At 42.7% G+C, this 21,551-nt stretch overlaps 1 protein-coding gene across 1 annotated transcript; it reads right to left on the bottom strand.

The window, feature by feature from the left end:
• Positions 1 to 13,795: 13,795 nt before the first annotated feature.
• ccdc13 (coiled-coil domain containing 13) lies at positions 13,796 to 21,317 on the bottom strand. Its single transcript, XM_056293806.1, is given in 14 exon segments — positions 13,796 to 13,997; positions 17,378 to 17,424; positions 17,426 to 17,525; positions 17,637 to 17,699; positions 18,150 to 18,250; positions 18,484 to 18,693; positions 19,094 to 19,270; positions 19,395 to 19,565; positions 19,692 to 19,796; positions 19,951 to 20,064; positions 20,169 to 20,252; positions 20,419 to 20,561; positions 20,641 to 20,789; positions 21,127 to 21,317. Coding segments are annotated over 14 exon segments (1,857 nt in total).
• Between the last annotated feature and the right edge of the window lie 234 nt (positions 21,318 to 21,551).

Below are 21,551 nucleotides of genomic sequence, written 5' to 3'. Positions count from 1 at the left end.
AGAAAGAAAAGAAAATTGTATCTTAGTAGTATCTAATTATACCTCGGTTAATGTTAAATTGTATGTCATTATGACACCTGGGGAGGTGTGCCACTACCAGAGCTAGGAGGTGACTAGGAGTACAGAGGCTGAAGCAGGAGAAGATAAAGTAAAAAAGGTGCTTTATTTACTACTCAAAGTAACAAATGGAAACACAAAATAAAGGCTCTTTTAGACCATCACAGTCAATGCATTAATGAGTTCAAAATGTTCCTGCTGCTTCTCCTCTATTGAAGAGGCTGATCTTAAAGGGACAGGGCTCATTTTCTCAGCCCCAGCCCCTGGCTGCATCATAGTCATCTTAATAAAAGTTTTAAAAATCTTGACAATTGCTATTTAGAATCGGCATCTGAATAAAATGTACCTTTTCGTCCATCTCTAGAGCCTGTTGCTTTGCTCCCTGCGATGGAATGGGTTCTCCTGGCACATCCCCACATCTCCCCTGGCTAAAAACAAACATTCATAGGTGTCTGACGAGTAAAAATCAGTATTAAAGAGTAATTGATTTTAAAGTAGCCAATTATCCATACCTTCCATGTCCAATGCTCTCCAACAAGAGCAGACAACACAACCCCGATAATAATATTCATTAAATTTATATAGCGTGGCATATCATACTAACAGATGGAAGACAGACCTGAAATCAATTCAAATTGTCTCCCAAACACATACCCTTTACAATTCCAGAATTCAAAGTACTCATCTGAGTAAAGTCAAACGTCCAACCCATTGCCATGTATAGTGTGTACTGTAAAATATAAACAATGCAGGACATTCTTTTATTATGTTAATCATTTATGATGATCGATTTATGTATACATCATGACTATATCAGTTCATTTACAACTTACCATTAGCATGAATACTCCAATCCAAACCGGCTACTTGTGTTAGAACATCCTGCAAATTACAAAAACACCAGAGATTTGCAAGAATATTATCTGAATACACTTGGGTCTTTCAACAAGGTATACAAAAACATAATTCTTTGACAGTTTTCTTTATGTTGTTTTTTATAATCATCTAGTTTCCTGGCATCAGTCTGGTGGAAATTTTGCTTCAAAAGACAAACGGAAGCATGTTGAAATGTATTGTTTTAATGCTTAATTACTTAGGCCTGAATTCAATCAAACCTAGCATAGGCATAGAAAATGAAAAGTCTCATCTCATTCATCGTCAGCCGCTTCTCCGGGGTCGGGTCGTGGTGACAGCAAGCTAAGTAGGGCACGCCAGACATCCCTCTCCCTAGCAACGCCCTCCAGCTTCTCCTGTGGCATCCCAAGGTGTTCCCAGGCCAGACTGGACATGTAGTCCCTCCAACAAGTTCTGGGTCTACCCCGGGGTCTCCTCCCAGTTGGCCGTGCCCAGTAAACCTCCAAAGGAAGCTGCCCAGGGGGCATTCCAGTCAGATGCCCGAACCACCTCAACTAGCTCCTTTCGATGTGAAGGAGCAGCAGCTCTACTCCAAGCTCTCTCCAAATGTTCGTGTTCCTCATCCTATCTCTAAGGCAGAGCCCAGACACCCTATGAAGGAAACTCATATCAGCCGCTTGTATCTGCAATCTCACCCTTTCGGTCACTACCCAAAGCTCATGACCATAGGTGAGGGCTGGAATGAAGATTGACTGGTCAATTGAGAGCTTTGCCTTCCGGCTCAGCTCCCTCTTCACCACAATGGTCTGGTACAACGACCACATTACTGCTGATGCTGCACCAATCCGCCTGTCAATCTCCCGCTCCATCCCACCCTCACTCATGAACAAGACCCCGAGATTACATTACATTACATTACAGCCATTTAGCCGGCGAAGTCCATTTAACGTAGGAAATCAGGAGAACTAAGTGGTCATAAGTGCATCTTCTCTCTAAACAAGCATCTAAGAGCAAAACTAGTGCTAAAGTAAAAGTGCAAGAAAGAGATTTTTTTTTTAAATGAGTGAATACAATAAGTGCTAAGAGCAAGTAACAGGGTAGAGATACTTGAAATCCTTAATTTGAGGCAACAACTCATCCCCAACCCGGAGGGAACATTCCACCATTTTCCAGTAGAGAACCATGGCCTCAGACTTGGAAGTGCTGACTCTTGCCTCATATTTTTAAAAAAAGTATCTCAAATCTAACTTGCTTGAGTACACAGCAAAAACAAAAAAATTTGACTTCTCTGTCCCAGTGGAGGTCACTGTAGAGGGATAGTTTAAATATTTTTGACAAATCAATCAATAGTCACAGATAATATAACAAACTAAATCAATTTGGGGTTGGGATGGGGGTAGGGGGTGAACTGGAAAGACTCTCTGAATAAACTAATATTCGCTTATAACTGTCTACATACAGAGGTAACAGGCTTCTCCCCATTTTACCTACTATATGGCCGCTCCCCAAGACTACCCATTGACATGTTGTTTAACTTGCCCCCTGAAGCAGGAAGTGGTAGTCACCATGATTATGTTGACCAGTGGAAGCAAGGAATGCAAAAGGCACATGCTATTGCATGAAAAAAGCACACAAATCCGCTCAGAGAAACAAGAGGATATATGATGGCAAGGTGAGGAGTTCGGTGGTGCACCCTGGCAACCGTGTGTTAGTGCAAAACGTGACCCCCTGGGGTGGACTTGGAAAATTGAGGAATCACTACGAAGACACCATTCATACTGTAGTTCGGAAAGTGGGAGATGATGTTCCCATTTATGAGCTGAGACCTGAATGTGGGAAAGGAAAGTCAAGGATTCTGTATCGAAACCTCCTCTTACCATGCGATCACCTGCCACTGGAAGCTGAAGCGCGCCCACCTGTGACACCAAAATGGAAAACTGCAGTCACTGATAAAGTCAAAGAAAATTCTGATGGAGATTATGATGATGATGATTACTATTTCATAGATTTGCAACCTCAGTTCCAGGCTCAGCCACCAGGAGTAGTTGAAGAGACACCTGTCATTGCACACGATGTGATCGAAGTTGCAACACTGCTTCTGTCAGAGGACAGTGATGACAACTCACCGGAAAACCAGGATGTCCAGGGAGACAACTCACCTGACAATGAAGAGGACACATCACCACCCTCAGTGGACAATAGACAGGAAAGCCAGATGGAGATGAGGCCTCAGAGACAGCGTAGGCCACCAAAGACCCTCCAATATGACAAAATGTGGAACCCCATCCTGCTATAGTCTTGCTGCACTTCCCTCTTATGCAAGGCCTCAGATATGGACACAACCAGTGCCGCTATGTCATAACCAGCGCCTTTATTTGTATGGGATGTAGACTGATATCTTGCCTTAAACTGTTTAAAATGCTGTACACTCATAGACTTATAGCAAAACCGAGTGTTGCTGATCATACACACATGAATACTTCATGGGCATTACATGCTCAAGGACGTAACAAAGCCGAGCGGTGTTAACATCACAAACATTTCACAGTTGAGGACTTTGTTACAAGCTGACTCTGGTTGATTCAAAAGTATTGTGACTAGTTTTGACACTCCTATAGGCACTGGACATACGTATTCTGTGGTGTAGAAAAAACTGAATGTACCAAAAGAGTTCCAGTCTGTAAACCAGTGCTTTGTACATGTTTGATGGTATCCGAGCGCTTCAGGTTAAAGGTGATGATGTTGAGGACAACATCTACTTTTGAGGGGTAGTATGTGACAGATGGAAAAATGTGCATTACCAACATTTTTTATGTTTTATTGTATGTTTAAAATGTTTGTTGTCAGCTGCAGCAGTTTGAGAACAGTAGTTCCTGTTTCCATATGTTTTGTGTTGGTAATGTCACCATAACACCCGCAGTACTGAGTGGTTGTAGTTACCAGAGGGCTCCAGCGGGGAGAGTTTAGAACAGTTGAGCTACTTCAAGGGGCACCTCGCTTCCTCCCCTCAGTCATTGCATGCGTGACCAGAGGGAAGTTTGTGTTCTGTGCGTCTTTCATACGAATACTCCCTTTTCCGGTATGAGTCCCTTCAGATAAACAGTTCATGTTCACAGGTGTGTTAGCTAAATGTGTATATGTGCTCTGGAAAGTACCAGTATTATGGTATGTTCGTATATTGTGTAGTAATGAAGTTAACTACATGCTAACTATGCTAACTTTGTGTAATGCTGACCAATGGCGAATAAGCTAACCATGCTAACCTCATGTCATGCTAACTGCTCTGTCATCTATAGAGTAGTGTGGAGGGGAAACCATACAGCGGGCACTGTGGTTTGTAGACTATTCTGTATGTATGTTTGCCGAAATGTCTGTGCTGTTAATTCAGTGGACTGTTAGTGTTGTAGCTTATAAAGTATGAGTTAGTGTTACCAGTACAATATAAATGAGCTAAGTTATCGCAGTTTATTTTGTGAATTGGCTGCAGTATGTTTTGATTGTATGTTGCTGTATTGAGATGTCAGTCATTCAAGACGTGACCAGAGGAAAGTTTGTGTCCGCACATCTTTCATAAAAATACTGCCTTTTCAGGGCTTTTACACCTGCTGGTTGGTGAACAAGATTATTTAAATCGTTGATCATCAGAATTGTTCAGTTACAATCCTTTGTATTTTGACACAGAATTCCCCTTCTACTATACGTCATGAAGAACTTGAATTGGCTTTGCAACCGCTCCAAACACAAATCCCTTCCCTCGGCTGTTTCGTGTACCAGTTACGCTATTCTGCTGGGCGGTGTTTGATTTCATGCAGTCACAACCCCCCATCAACATGTCCTCGATTTTACCCTGCTTGGTAAATCATCTGAGTAACCTCATTGATTGCTTGTTCCTGACAAATCCTCAATTGCAGCAGTCACACAAGGGCTTACAGGACACATGGCGGTCTGGAGTAAGACGACCGTTATGTGGCATAATTGAAGGACAGTGTCTGTGTCAGCCCCCAGGGAAAACCACTTTTCTCTGGATCCATTCTCGCATGTCAGCACAGGTTTAACCAGCCCTCTTACCATGAAACACATAAATCAATACTGTCTCCTTGTTATCATGGCTCTGCTGGCCCAGATGAGCCCGTATGTCCTTGTTAGGTTCTGTACATACTTGGCTGACATTTTTGGAGATTCTATTTCTCGGGGAATAGGTGTTAATTGTTTGACATCCACTTTAGAAGCATTTCCAGTATTGATTGCAGAAAATGTTCTTCCACACTAAACAGCCCTCGGGTCTGATTTTGCTGAAGGCGAATGACAGGGCAAATAGGCTAGAAATGGCAACCAGTCCTCCCCCTCCTGCAGGTTTCTTTGATACCTGGAGATAGTTGTCCATAGCTTCCAATGAGAGGAGTTTCTACTGGCTGGCTGTGTTTAGAAATGCTAAAGAAGGTATTGTTGCAACAGTGAGGCAATGCTGGGTCCGAACATGAGTGTGTTAAGAAAAAGAAAACCCATTGGTACTTCTTCTGTCAGTGCAAATCAGAAATCAGGGAACAATATTCTATTGTGTACTGTGTTGTATTTGCGTAAAGCTTCTCTGTTAGTCATTAGGGCTACCACATGTCTGCCAACCAGACAATGTCAAAGCCTCTCATTCATTCATTGTTCTGTTTCCTTTTCTTGACTTTTCTTCCTTGCTTACCAATAAGAAAACATCCGTATCTGACACTTGCAGTAATAATACATACAGCTGCAAACACCAGGGCAAGAATCACATCTTGTAAAATCATAATTACACTGTCACAGGTTATAATAATAATAAAGGTTATGTGTAAATGATTAATATTTAACACTGGATCTGAGATGAATGACTCCAACATATTATAAACTTCAACCATTCGTAATAACTACTGCTATGAGACAAGGCAAGGACTTCACTCCTGTTTTTTTTCTCAATATGGAGACAGTGCTATCTGATCTTGTATGTCCAGCGTATTTCCTGTCCCCATCTTTCATCAGGGAGAGACTCATACGGTGCACCATGGGTTAAATCACTGGTAAAACTCAGTTGTTGTATCGTTAACCCCTTGTAGGTGTGCAGCCGATGCAACAGGGCCGCTGCAGACTCTCCACCTCTGGCCAACACACAAAAACAACAACCAAGTGTCACACGCACTTAAACACTCTTCCTAGGACAGTTTATTTTTATTGCTTTTCACATGCTCGTGATAGGGAGTGAATAACAGCCTATGATCTATCTGCAGTCTCCTTTCACAGCTATTTGCCATGGAACAAATGACACACCATGGTGAGAGTCCTGCCAAGGGTCCCTATAAAACCCAAGAATGTAATGATAGTTCATCTAAGAGGAATCTACATCAAAAATCTATCACGTTAACCTCAAGCAATTTTCTGAGGAATTACTCAATTCATCTGTTTGACACGCTGTCTTTCTGTGCAACTATTAGTCTATTTTGGGAATATTGAAATTATTGACAGCTTAATAGAAATACCCAAACCAAGCTGTCACAGTTATGGGACTTTTGTGAAATATGGAATGAGTGAAGGCGCCGATAAGTTGTCACTGAACAGGTGTCGGGACACAAAATGCTCTTTTGCCTTCTCATTTATTCTACATGCAGAGTGATCATCTCCAAGAGCAAAACCTGCCATGTCTCCAATAATTCTGATTATAATCCTCTCTTCTCTAAAACCGCGGTATGCACAATGATATAAAATCTTACAAAAATGGAAAATTGAATATATTTTCACTAAATAGCATATTAGTTGAATCGCAGCTTGTGTGTGGGTGGGGGGGTTCCTGCATCCCTCAAAATTGACAACAACGATCCTCCCATTGAACCAAAAATCACTCCTATAGCCCTCTATTTGTTGCTCTTACCATTGCTGAAAGGGGGGGGGCAGGTTGCATCAGACAACTTTGAAACACGGGGTCAAATGATGTCTCTGATTGTGATTTGGGAGTCACGAAGCCTCGCTCCCAATGGGACAGACTGTGGGTGTTTGACATTTCTATCCTCAGGTCATCGGCTGAAGTAGATTGTATGTGATAGAAGAGAACATACTTTGGGCCATTAAAACATGGCATCAGAGGGTGGAGGACTAGCCAAGTGCGAAGTTCTTCATTTAGGACCTCCAACTGTGGCCTTGTCATTCAGGGCTCTGTGTTTATAACCCCTGAATATGATTCCCCCCCCCCCTCCATTCTGCTGCATTACACACTGTCTCTTTCATTATCAACTTAAATTGCTCCAACTGATTTAATTGTTCAAGGTCTAACAGCAGAAAGGAAGGAGCCATAATTGTGAACTCTTAAACTGAGTGGAAATCCCCTTGCTAGGATTCTTGAGTGCACATTTTTTATTGGACTCTCACAAGACCTTAATTGCAAATCATTTTCATTATGTCTGATTATGCTTAATAAAATGCCATTTTTGACTACTCCATGTGAAAGACTGTATTAGCAGCATAGACTTTTAATTGTTTAACTTGATTAGTGGGGTCAAAAGCCTCACTGGTGACCAGGCAGACAGCATTATATCTGTGCAAGGAAAACACAATATTCTGCAGTAAGCAACCTCCAGGGAGTGCTCTATTGTGCCCACCCCCTCATCTCCAAAATGCAGCAGCCACTCCACCAGTGGTCATCACATCTCTGAGTCAGACGTCAATGTCACGGCACCGTTGAGGGTCCCCGGATTATAACAGACAGAGCCTCCCGACTACTCCCCTCACCCAACAGCTATAGATGTTCTGAGGAAGGATCATGAGTCACTCAGCCAGAATATAAAGGATATCTGCACCACTGGGTGTAAAAAATCCACTGGGAAAAAAAAAACTTAGCACAATCAATGATGCAAACGTCCAACTGTCTTTCTATATTTAACCATAAACGTGACCACAAAACTATCTCGCGCCTTTGATGCAAGTCCACGTTGGTAGTGCACATTATTAGCCCGCCGTACTGTGAATTACATCTATATCTTAAGTATTTGATAGATTCTTGCGGCACAATTGATCTGTAATAAGCGCAAAACTGGAGTGAGCTTAAAATTCATGTAACATTTAGAAGTAACTGATAATGAGCATGGGACTGCAAGGGCCAAAACAACAATACAGTTTTTAAAGTGATTCCACAGCTTCAGCGCTGTCGTTTTAATCCTTGCAGTCCTTCTGCTCATTATCAGCTGCTTCTAAATGTTACATGAATTTAAGCATCCTGGTTTATTTCTAGCTCCCTTGTGAGGAAAGGAAATGTAATTCCTATCACGGTTTGTTGGTGTGTGTCGATTTGTGTATCTCTGTATATACACCGATCAGCCAAAACATTAAAACCACTGACAGGTGAAGTGAATAACATTGATTATCTTGTTACAACTCACAGAAGAGCTACTGTAACTTGAATTGCTGACAAAGCTAATGCCGGCTATGACAGACAGGTGTCAGAACACACAGTGCATCACAGCTTGCTGCGTATGGGGCTGTGTAGCCGCAGACCTGTCAGAGTGCCCATGATGACCCCTGTCCACCACAAAAAGCACCTACAATGGACACGTAAGGGTCAGAACTGGGAGCAGTGGAAAAAGGTGGCCTGGTCTGATGAATGAATCTATGACAAGGAGCAATGAAGCTGTTCTGGAGGCTCGTGGTGGACCAACACCTTACTAAGACACTTTATATTGGGGGTTTTTTCCCTTTAATTTGTCACCCATGTATGTGTGTTTTACACACACACACACACACACACACACACACATATATATATATATGAATCAAGTAAATTCTTTATGAGACAGTACAAGCCTGTTTCATGCCATAAGCTGATGATGCTTATGGCATGAAACAGGCTTGTACTGTCTCTGGAATATTTTGCTCCTTTTTTGTTGAGCACTTTCCCTACCGTTGAGTGTTTCTTTTAACAAAGTTATATATACATATCATGAAAACCACTGACAGGTAAGTGAATAACAGTTATTATCTCATTACAGTGGCACCTATCAAGGGGTGGGATATATTAGGCAGCAAGTGAACAGTCAGTTATTGAAGTTGATGTGTTGGAAGCAGGAAAAATGGGCAAGCATAAGGATTTGAATGACTTTGATGAGCCAATTTGTGATGGCTAGACGAATGGGTCAGAGCATCTTCTAAACGGCAGGTCTTGTGGGGTGTTCCCAGTAGGCAGTGGTCAGTACCTACCAAAATTAGTCCAAGAAAGGACAACCGGTGAACCAGCAACAGGGTCATGGGTGCCCAAGACTCATCATTTGCGTGGGGAGTGAAGGCTAGCCCGTCTGGTCCCACCCCACGGAAGAGCTACTGTTACTCAAATTGCTGAAAAAGTTAATGCTGGTTATAATAGACAGGTGTCAGAACACACAGTGCATCACAGCTTGCTGTGTATGGGGCTGCGTAGCCGCAGACCATTCAGAGGGCCCATGTTGACCCCTGTCCACCACATAAAGTGCCTACAATGGGCACATGAACATCAAAACTGGATCATGGAGCAATGGAAAAAGGTGGCCTGGTTTGATGAATTACGTTTTCTTTTACATCATGTAGACGGATGGGTATGTGTGTCATTTACCTGGGGGAGGAGATGGCACCAGGATGCACTATGGGAAGAAGGCAAGCTGGTGGAGGCAGTGTGATGCTCTGGGCAATGTTCCGCTGGGAAACTGTGGGTCCTGGCATTCATGTCGTTGTTACTTTGACACGTACCACCTACCTAAACATTGCCGTAGACCAAGTACACCCCTTCATGGCAACAGCATCCCCTAATGGCGGTGGCCTCTTTCAGCAGGATAATGCGCCCTGCCACACTGCAAAAAACGTTCAGGAATGGTTTGAGGAACATGACAAAGAGTTCAAGGTGTTGCCTTGGCCTCCAAATTCCCCAGATCTCAATCCGATCGAGCCTCTGTGGGATGTGGTGAAAAAACAAGTCCGACCCATGGATGCCCCATCTCACAACTTTACAGGACTTAAAGGATCTGCTGCTAACGTCTTGGTGCCAGATACCGGAGGACACCTTCAGAGGTCTTGTGGAGTCCATGCCTCGACCGGTCAGAGCTGTTTTGGCGGCACAAGGGTGACCTTCACAATATTAGGCAGGTGGTTTTAATGTTCTGGCTGATCGATGTGTGTGTGTGTATATATATATATATATATATATATATATACATATATATATATATATATATATATACACACACACACACACATATATGCTATGAACAAAAACTGGAGCTGCAGATTCTTCTTTTCTCTCTTTGGCGAGAGTGAGATTAGATGTGAATCGAGCCACATTCCTCGAGGAGATGAAAGAACTGCGTTTCTGACTGTGGTGAGAAAATGATACTGCCGTTTAGAGGCTGGTGGAGAGAAGATCCAAGAGCAACGGCCCAGTCACCACATGAATGAGAGGGCAGAGCCTACTGTGGTGGCAGAGCACAGCACACGGCGTGGAAGGAGCTGAAAGCACAGGTTATCAAGATAAACACGTTTAGAAAATAAAAAACAAACATCATGACTTTGAGATCACTGTTATTTCACGTTGTATTTTCAGCGCCGGGTTTGAGCAATGTGCCTCAGCCTGTAAAGGGAAACTGAAGCTGCTGATATGTGTCTGAACAGGTATCACCAAGATAGAGTTCCCCACATTTGTCAATCTGATCTCCATGAAGGGACTCTGATGAAACCTGACTGTCGGAGGGTTGTTGACTGCTACGACTATTTAGCAATGTGTCGCTGAAAATGAAGGTTAATCATCATGATCATTTTGATGCAGACAAATATGACAAGATTGAACCACACAACTAAATCATCATAACAGAAATTCTAACGTGTGACAACACACTTTACAGTACAGAGTACAGCAGACTGAGCATCACATTCACTTTGAGTCTGAAAGTGCTGCTAGACAACATAATTGTGAGGTAATGACAGCTAATGTCACCTCACGTCTGAAGGTCGTAGTCCACACACAGTTCTGACCACACTGCCATCTAGTGATGGCCACCGCATGTTAACCTTTACAAACCTGCTATTGCATTGTGCTGTATGGAGCCTCTTTTGACCACAATGTTAGAAATCATAATGCATCAATGTATGACTATAAGGGAACCATTAAAAAGTGCTCAAAGTGTGTAAGCATAACCTAAAAAAAAGAGCAACGAGAGGCCTGCATCAAAATCAAGTGTACGCGAACAGAACTTGTCTTAACACGGCGCTACACCTGTTGCCTACTCCTCCACATGGTATAATTTAGGATAGCAATATTTCAGGACAGAAATTTTGACATCAACTTCAGTCAAATCCCTCTCTACCAAAATATTGCCTTAACATTGCCCTTTTTTTCTTTTCTTTTTTTTGCAAATTAAATTGCCTTTAATTGGTGTAAAACTGCTTCGCCGCTTGTCTATTTAAAGAGATAACTCATTACTTTATTTCTGCTTACTGTAAATGAGCACATCAGGGCTCAGCTGTTTATTTTCCTTCCATTACATGTAAATGAGAGGTACCAAGGAGATGAATGGATTCATAGAGGCACAAACCGTTTTTGGGCCGAGAAAAGTTCACAGATCCCTCATGTACCCGATGGCTAACTTTAACCTCTGCGTTCAGAGTTCCACTGTTTACTTTATTTTCTGGATGCAGTCAATGGTCTGCAGGAAGCATTGGTCCAGAACGAGGGAATACCTCTGAGGAGAAGGATGGAGAAAGGAGTCATTCAAACCTGGAATGACAAATAGGTGAGGCTGTTTACGTATGCCGTGTTTACATAAGTTTGTGTTTGGCTTGGTGGGTTATTGGGCATTTTGGAATAAATCTACACCTTTCTGCGTAATCCGGCTTCATAAAACAATATTAAAAGTGTTTGGTGAGGTTTAATTTATTTGAAAGTGATGACACCCCTCAGAGAGTGAAGTCAATATGGACAGGTAGGCCTGTTATTAACTCACGGTAACGTATGGGTCCTTGCCTCTGCACTGAAATGAGTATTGTGTGACGAAGATGCATCACATGACCACTATTTCCCGCTCTCACAACAGTTGTGATGCAAGAGGTGTGTCTTGTCCCCCTACAGAGACGCATCTCAACAGCGGTAGGCCACGCTACATAGAGCGGTGCCTCACCTTCAACCCAGGAGGTATTCAGCACAAGCTGCTTTTTGTCTCTCTGTGCATAAAGGCTTTCTTCATCACGTCCAAAGTTTGATATTTTTGTCTTGTGGCACTTTCTCGCTAAGTCCAATGGGGACCTGCCAATCTCCCACAGGGTTCTGGAAGACATAGTGCGGTATTTGAAGCAGCACACTAACTCAGCCACGGATTTAAATTAAGCATGATGCGGAGGGGAAGAGGAGGAGGAGGAGAAAGGGGAGGAGGTGTGTGTGGGGGGGGGTGGGAGGGGGGAGTCTGTTGAAAATCTTTTGGCTACGTAAGAAGAAAATAATTCAGATGATGGTGTGGACCGAGGGGTCACTCCCACCACGATACACCGAGCAGATAACCTTTTGAAACAAGAGGCCCGGGTCACATACTGTTCATACATCCGGCATGCTGCGGGGGAATGCACTGGGTGGCAGACTGGGAGTTTGTGCAGCACGAGTCCGTGTTCGTTTTCAGCCGCAATTCCCACACAGCTGGTTTCAAGTCAGAAATGATTAGCGGCAATACTTAAAAAGGAATATTGAAGAATTTGGAAACTGCGGTGTTTATTATTTTTGATACGGCTTTCAAACATTCATGTACAATGTAGTCACAGCAGGTAGACTAAAATAACACACAATATCTGACAGTGCTTTGGTTCCCTTTCATTGACTAAATCTCATCATGATCTATTGCTAAGCGGGCTTATGTGGTTATTAAAAATAGGCCTAAACTATCTCATCACAGGATGCTAAACAGTCACACAGTTTGCTCTCTGTAGCGCTGGTGTACTTGTGGCTGTAAGTGAACGAGGCAAAAGCTACTCTGACTTAACGCAACGTGACAGTGACATTTAGAAAACTGCAAGCAGACAGAACCATTCTGAAGACATCAAACCATGGAGAGACAGACTATCCGCAACAATCATCAATCCTCAGAACACTTTTCTGATGTCACTGGGGTTAAGCTGATAAGCTCCGAGTTTTTTGCCTGAGCCGTCAAATGTGCTGGGGAACCATCAGAAATGGTCTTTCTGCGGCTGGCAGAGTTCAAAGCAGGAGGATTATATGTGTGGTCCAGCCAGGCCCTATGTGTGTGTTTCCTGGTTAGTGTCTCATTTGCGCTTGTCATGACGCTTGCAGGAAAGCATGCTTGACTTGGCTCATCACGTCATTGCGGCACCACAGGTCATCCTGGAGTGCTCTCTTCAGGCCTTCGGAGCCTCACTTTCCTCCGGTTGGATAGGACAAGCTAGGGGACAGCAGACACCAGTAACATTAGCATCTCTCTGCTGCCCAGTTGGCTTAGGTCGGCCACTGTACATATGCATTGTGTCCATAAGAACAAACATTGAAATTTTAGGCACCCCACATTAAGGTCGAGCTCTGAATGCATGCATGCATTTCATATTTAAACCTCTACGGATGGAAAAAACAGCAATGTTGCATGCTCTCATTTCCTTTTTTCCCCCCTCAGAGCTATTACCAAAGTGGCGAACACTAAGTACAGATGCCTCGCTGAATAATTGGTTCTTTAAATTGGTCATGTAGAGAGAGATCTGAGGGATAGCGCCTTCTAGGTCACCATAAATGCTGTGGGATAGGTCGATGCTCCTGGACGGGGACAGAGCAGTAGATGGCAGCAGCAAAAAGGGAGAGATCCATAAGTAAGTGTGTTTAGAAAAAAAAGAAGAAGCGTAGTCTGCATCTCTGAGTCATATGTCAAAACATGCTATCATTTAGCCTTTGGGCATACCAGTTCTCTTCTTGCTGCGTGCACAATCCAGAGTCCGTCCTTTCAGTCATCCCGTTCTCTAAATTTAGCTTCGCTTTCTCCAGCTGCTGTTCCAGGATCGCTGCCCTGCGCCGCTCCTCCTGGGATTTCTGTTCTGCCTGCGCACACCTCTGATTCGCCTCCGTCTCTCTGACACATCAAAAGACAGCAGAGAATTACTGATTTACGGAAAATCTCTGATTTGTGGTGTTCCTGATGTACCGCCACAAATCAGGCGTTTTGTTAGTGTAAGGCTCCACTAAGAGCTGAGTCGAGTCGAGTTTGTTTGTGTAGCCCTAAATCTCTGATATGGTCTCAAAAAGGGGTTTACAATCAGATCGTGAAAAACAGGTTGATACAGTGAACGATAATGGACGACACCCATCTATTCTTAGACCTCCGATTCAGACGAGGGAGAACTTCACGGAAAAACCTTATCAGGAAAAACAAACTGGCCAAAACGTCAAGACGAGCATCAGAGGAGGGTTCCCTCTTCCAGGACAGATATAGACACGCAATAGGTGCCAAGTGGTTGCAAGGTAGATAATGCAGGAGCAGATTTAGAAATGAAACTGTTAAGAGAAGAACTAAATGACCACACTTGCTGATTACAAAACAATGCATGACCGTTAAAAGTGGACACCTAGCGAATGCTGAGTGTGACAGAGCCATGGAAGGAAAGATAGAGCTCTCAATCACACAGCAGACAAACTCAGACACATCTCTCACACATGCACACAACACACACACACACACACACACACACACACACACACACACACACACACACACACACACACACACACACACACACACACACACACACACACACACACACACACACACACACACACACACACACACACAAAGAAGTTCAGAGTGATGCAGAGCTGGAGCTGTCACAAACGGTGATGAAGCCGTCATGAATAAAAGACAAAACGAAAGGCGGAACAGAATCCTTCAAAGAAAGCAGCAGCAAAGTCAGTGGAAGCAGACGATATAGAACAGACACAAGCCTCCTGCACCAACCACTACACTACGCCCAGCAGGTCTAACTCTGGCCTGTCAGAGAGCGGAGCAGGAGAGACAGCACCCTCGACACACAGATTTATACGCTCACGGCAACCATGCAGACGAATTGGTGGCTGGTTGGAAGAATGCAAAAGCTTTAATGGAGGGCATACACATGCAATTACACATGCACACATAAAAAGCACACACACACACTTATGATGGAACCTAAGACTATTCACCGACATGTAAACACATTTTCAGTCTCATATCAGCCTCCAGCATAACTTGTTGGCCTAACGCACAATGTTTTCTTTTTCTTACACCTACTGTGACTGCCTTGTATCTATCTACACGTGCCTTTGTTTAATGCACTGTTTATGTCCTCTGTGTTTGAACCATTTAATGTTGCTCAAATTAAAAATAAAAAAAAAGAAATAGGAAAAACCAAGTAAGACAAACCAAACAGCAAAACTCGCACCGGGACCGAGGCTCTCCCACAGAGACTGTATTAATGTTAAAGCATTGAGGAAACTGACAAATTCAAATGTAAGTGTTAGTCAAAGGAAAATGTAAGTAGGTGTTTAATTTAGATCTGAATGAAACTGCGGAAACAGCCTCTCAGATGAAAGAAAAGGGCCACGGTAAGAAACTTTTCTGCAAGCCTTCTGAATTCTTATTGGTTCTGGGAACGGGGAGGAGGTCTGCTCCTTGAGGCACGGAGGGCATTGGATATTACATAAAACTTTATAAGGTCTAACATATAAGTTAGAGCAAGGCTGTATAGTTTTTTTTATACATTAGCAGTAGCACTTTAAAGTCAGATCTGGCATGGTGAGGGAACCAGTGGGTGCAATATGGTCGAATTTTCAGCTCGAGTAACGATTCGAGCAGCGGCTTTCTGTACCATCCGGCGGTTTCTATGCTAGTATTTGGCAAGCCAGCTATTGAAGGAGATATTAGATAGTGATTGATATTAGATATGGAAATAAGTCTAGATGAAACAAACCATGACCACGGGACATCAGTAAGACAGACCGAATTTGATCAGTTTTTCTCAAATGGAAAAGGCCGTCTTCTTCGTTTCTTTACTGCGCGATTCGAATGAGTCAAGTTGAAAATGATACCAACACCCAGCTGTTTTGTCAGCGTGAAGAAGAATCCAGATGATATGCGTTTTTTTCTGCAGACCCGAGGAAGAGGGTATGTTCACAGACAGGAGAAAGTAAAATTGGCGGTTTCATGCCCAGTGGCAGAATTAGACATTTGTATGAAATGTTTGCGCTATGATTCATTTTTCATCTTCGGAGACATCTATTGTCCAACTAGGTGTCAAAAAAGGTAGAATATCAAGTTCCTTTGCTTTGATTTCTGCCCTTTTTCACGTGTCGTAATCAGTCAGGCTGTGTATTGGCAAGAATCTGGCGATACATCACGATACAGGGGTTATGATATATCGCAATAAATTGTGATACTGTAAGTAAGCCAATATGTTGCGATTTCATGGGCCTGTGTTCTTTGTGTTTATGCTACTTCCTGTCTCAGCTTACGTTGTTACGCTAGAGTGAAAGAGTCACATGGTTGAAGATAGATTACAACACTGCTTTTTAGCGGTCAGGAGTTCACATGCAGCACAAAATGAACCACTATCTGCAACGAATCTACGCATGTAAATTATCAATTAAAAATGTATAGTGTTTTTGAGAATCGATACGGTATCATTCATTCATTCATTCATTATCCGAACCGCTTATCCTTACTCAGCTGGAGCCTAGCCCAGTAGTCATTGGGCAGCAGGCGAGGAGACACCCTAGACACAGGGCTGACACACACACACACACACACACACACACACACACACAAACACACACAAACACACACACACACACACACACACACACACACACACACACACACACACACACACACACACACACCTAGGGGCAATGTAGTACGGCCGAGTCACCTGACCTACATGCCTTTGGACTGTGGGGGGAAACCAGAGCACCCAGGGGAAACTCACACAGATACGGGGTAAACATGCAAACTCCACATAGAGGATGACCCGGGACGACCCCCCAAGGTTGGACTACCCCGGGGCTCGAACCCAAGACCTTCTGATACAGTATCAGAAAACATAAATATCACACTACTGAAGTGTATTGATATTTTCTTATAACCCGTGTAATCAGTATTGGATTTTATTTGTGTTTCAATTCTGTAATAATTTTAAATTAGATTTTGATGTTTTTTGAAGTGGTGATATTAATCATTATCGATAAAACAAAGGTACACAACAGCGAAACATTTGTGCAATGTTTAAAGAACAATTGAAAAAATGTCTCTGGCAACTCTAATGCAAGTAAGAAGCCCACACAGTGCAACAGTAATTAACTAATTGCTGCACACCCATAGAGACAATGGAAGACAGAAGGAAAGATAGCACACGAAGAAAGTATTCATCCTACGAGAAGAGGTACATACTACAGAGATTAAATTGTACGCTAGCTGTGTATTACCTTGCCTGAAGGACCTTGACTAGCTCTTGGAGTCTGTCTTTTTCCATCCACACTTGCAGTCTGGTAGAGGCTCTTGTATTCAGTGCAGTGAGACATCAGATTGCACATGACATCTGAACAATGGGAGCCTTTCAAATACCCCAAATTCCTGCAAAAGGAAAAACCACAACCACAGCAGATAATTCTTATGAAGGTGATTTATGATTGAATGTAACAATGGAAGTGTCAGCTCGGTGAGTAGGCAAGGATTTTGACTTACCTGTTCTCCACACTACATCCCACGTCAGCCAACACCAGTTTGTGGCCAAGTCTAGGAACTGAACTACAAGAAAACACAGCGTGAATGAAAATGCACAGCAGGGGTGTAAATTGTCAGAGATGTGTGTCATTGCACATAAACAGTAACTTGAGGAACCAATGAGCACTAAAACACACTTTTATCTAGATAGAATGAAAGCAACAATATTTTAACCTTTATTTTGCTAAACAAAATACCTTGAAGCAGCGTCTTATTTGCATCAACCTGTTTGTGTGTTGCAAGTTTAATCAGGTGGATTTTAGTCTTGGCTACATTTCAGGATGAAATGTGACAGAGTTTTCAACTGAGATAAACATAAAGCCAAAAACTGCATTTCTATTAAAACTGTTGACATATTTAAACCAATATCTACATAACTGGGCTGACTTCTCATAGGAAAAGAAAACAGTGATACTATATGTGGTTCCATACTCAGACCGGTGTGATGCTTTTCAACACCATGTGCACACGTACCATGCAGAGGACATTCTCTTGTCATTGTCTCCCTCTTCTGTGGAGGATCTGGAAGTGCAAATGTTTGTGTTGAATCTAAACTGACTGGCCCCATCTTCTTTCTGCAACAGTTGCACACACACTTGAAAAGGCATGGGAATATTGAAAGACTTTTTTTCAACTTCAAGACTGCAAAAAAAAAGAAACAGAACTTGAACGAATCCTTTCACTAACAGATGTGAAAGGTCTCACTTAAAATTTTATGCCACTCGCTGGCAATGAGAGCTGCGGTGCGACTCTGTCCGAGCGAGCTTGGTGTGTTTTGGAATGCCACTGCCAGTGAAAGCTTGTTTACCATCACAGTAAGCTGCCGGATCTCCTTCTCTAATTCTTTGACCTTGGCCTCCTTCTCATAAACCATCTGCTTGAGCTTCTGGACCAGGCTGCTGTGTCTGGAGGGCTCACTGCTCAGCTGCTGTGCTGGGTTCTCGGGGGCAGCCTTGCGCCACACATCTTGCTGTTGGCTGAGCCGGCTCAACACACCCTGCAGCTGGCTCTGCTGCTTCTGCCGGAGATAGGCAACATAGAGAGTGGACAAGGTGTCTTGCGTTTTGTCCTTGAGACGTGACTGGGTTTTAGTGATATTCACAGTTGTCCCGAAAAAACAAGATCTGACTTAGATAGTAGGGTTAACACACCATCGGTTGAAAATGTTCTAGTCTCTAATACCTTTTCGAGTGGTATTGGCTGATTCTGATGTCAACAGGCAGTCAAGAATCAGAGGGGCTTTTAATCACAATTTTTTTCTCAACCAGATCTCATTAATAGGGCTACATCATTGAAATATTGAATGAATGAATGAGTCAATATTGTGTGAAAATCCCTTTACACAGTCTTCTCTTTGTCCAATGTCGATATATTTCAATCAATAATCACTGACTGTTTAGGCTGATCTACTGTCTTACCAGTAGGGCATCCACGAGCTCATCGTCATGTTTACCCTTCTCCAGGAGGGTGGAGATCTGGACCTTCAGGGTTTTTATTTCAGCACTCAGGGATTTGTTTCTTGCCTTGCTGCCCTCCAGCTTCTTCATCACGTCCTCATGTTCTTTTAGGAGGCTCTCGTGATCAGCTGTGATTCTCTGTTCAGGTATGGCAAACAAAAAAACCCCAAAAAAACAGGATTTTAGCACAGTACACCATATTGTATCAAACCTTCAACAGCAAGGTTCCAGGCACAATGAACAGACTGTATTTGGTCTGTACCTCAAATGCCTCCCTCTTCTGCTTCTCAATGGTACGTATGTGGCTGAGATTCCTGTCTTGAGGTGGTGTTTTCTGAAGAACCCTGACTCCCTGTGTCTCCTCATCCACGCTCAGGACACTTGGCTCTCTCTGTTGAGCTGACTGGTCCAGATGCTGCTCAAGTTCCCGTACCTGAGCTCAAATGAACGCAATCGTACATTCTGAGAAACCTTTCTCTGTTGTGGAACTGATTGTTTTGGAGTGAGATAATTGTTAGCTGATAGTTTGCATTTTATTCAATGATTTGACTTGGCTCACCCTTGTCTGAAGAGCTAAAATCTGCTGAGCGCGCCCCCTATAGCTCTTTGGGCAGTTTAGTAATTGCTGAAGGTTAATGTCTTCTCCAATCTCACTGATCAATACCTACAACAGAGAGGCCAGCCTCGTTATGAATATATATATGAATTCTTTGTAATATCAAGTACATGTAAAGATGGTACTGTATATCAGTACCATATAAATATTTTATATGTGCACCGCTCAACCATTTAGACAGAAAGTAGGTAAAAATGTTTACCTTGTGAGCCACCTTCAATTCCTGTTTAACAGCTTGAATCTGGTTGCGATATTCTGTCATTTTGAGCTTGGCAGCAGCGAATCTTTCTTGCAGAGCTTTCATCTCTCGACAGTTCTGTTTGTGAAAAAGTAAATACAAATGATCTTTGTTGAGTTTCTACCATTAAAATTGGCAGAACTTGAACATTTCCTTTTTAATAAGGTCTTAAAGATGGCTACCTCACAGCCTTCAGATGAGCTCATATCCTGGGCATTAGTTTCAATCTTGCACTCGGGTGGAGCATTTGATGAAGCAGCCTGTAACTACAGTATGAGTATAAACCAATAATCCTTCATTATTAATCCATCCAACTATTTTAATTTGCACAATGCAAAACAATTATTTAAATATGCTCAGCTATGTTTTGAAATGATAAACACGGATCTTCCCAGTGTGATAAAATTACACAGTTAACTCCAGTAACGTTACCTCTTTCTCGAGCTCTTTGACTCTGTTGCTGATTTGCTTGGACTTAATCTTTTCTCGTTCAACTTCAGAAGTTAACTCCCTATTCCTCCTGGAAATCTCCACGATTTTGGTGGCTGCTGCATCCCCTGCCATGCCAGATGTGCCTAAAGAATGAGTTTGTGTCATGAAGAAGCAGCGGAAGAATCATTGCAATGACAAAAGAAATGTATGGCGGTTTTATACCTGCTAATGCCAGTCTTTCCTCCTCTCTCTTTTTCTTCAGGTGGTTAATCTCAAAGTCCTTTTCACTTAGAAGTTTGAAGAGACGACCATTTTCATCCCTTAGCTCTCTAACCTGGTCAAGCAGCTGATGATTTTCATGCTGCAGCAGTCTACAGTGAAACAATTAAGTCCCACATACATTATATTTATTTATTTTGTTTAACCTTTATTTAACCAGGAGGATCCCATTGAGATTACAAACCTCTTTTTCAAGGGAGACCTGGCCAAGATTGAACTATTGCTTCTGTGAAGAAAATTAATTCAATTGATTCGATAGTCTAAAGGGTGATTGATACAGTGATTAATACAGACTGGCCATGAAGAACACCACTGTGTGCACACAACTTCTCATTAAGGGAACCACTGAAGAAAACTATAGTGTGGGAATGCAGAAGTTGCTGTTTAAGTATTGCTAAAACTCACCTCTCCTTGACATGGTCTTTATGCATGTTTCCTTCCTCTGACAAGTTCAAATCATCATCTGTTTTAAATGTCTTCTGAGTCACACTGGCAAGAAGCTTCTTCGGTTCGTTCTCCTTCTTTTTACTTAATTGTCTAAGGAGACGCTTCTCCTGCTGTTTTTGCAGAGCTTGGAACTGGAGCCTTAAACTGTCCTTCAGTCTGTCATCATCCTCCATGACCTATTATTCAGACCAAAAGAAGAATTAATTGTTGGTATGATAAACAAGTCCTTACAATAGAAAATTTGACTGTCATTAAATCAGGTGACAAAAACAATATGACGAGGCAGCACACTGGCCTGGTGGAGATGGTTTTGAGGCTATAAGGCTCAGTTCAATCTAAAGTGTGTTGATTGCTCTCAAAAGGTTCAAAGCGAGACTGAACCCCTGCCTGATCTAGTGGTGCTGTAT

Source organism: Lampris incognitus, chromosome 14 (assembly GCF_029633865.1).
Source record: "Lampris incognitus isolate fLamInc1 chromosome 14, fLamInc1.hap2, whole genome shotgun sequence".
Lineage (NCBI taxonomy): Eukaryota > Metazoa > Chordata > Actinopteri > Lampriformes > Lampridae > Lampris > Lampris incognitus.
The sequence above is the reverse complement of the archived record's forward strand: the minus strand, read 5'-3'. Positions and strand labels throughout refer to the sequence as shown.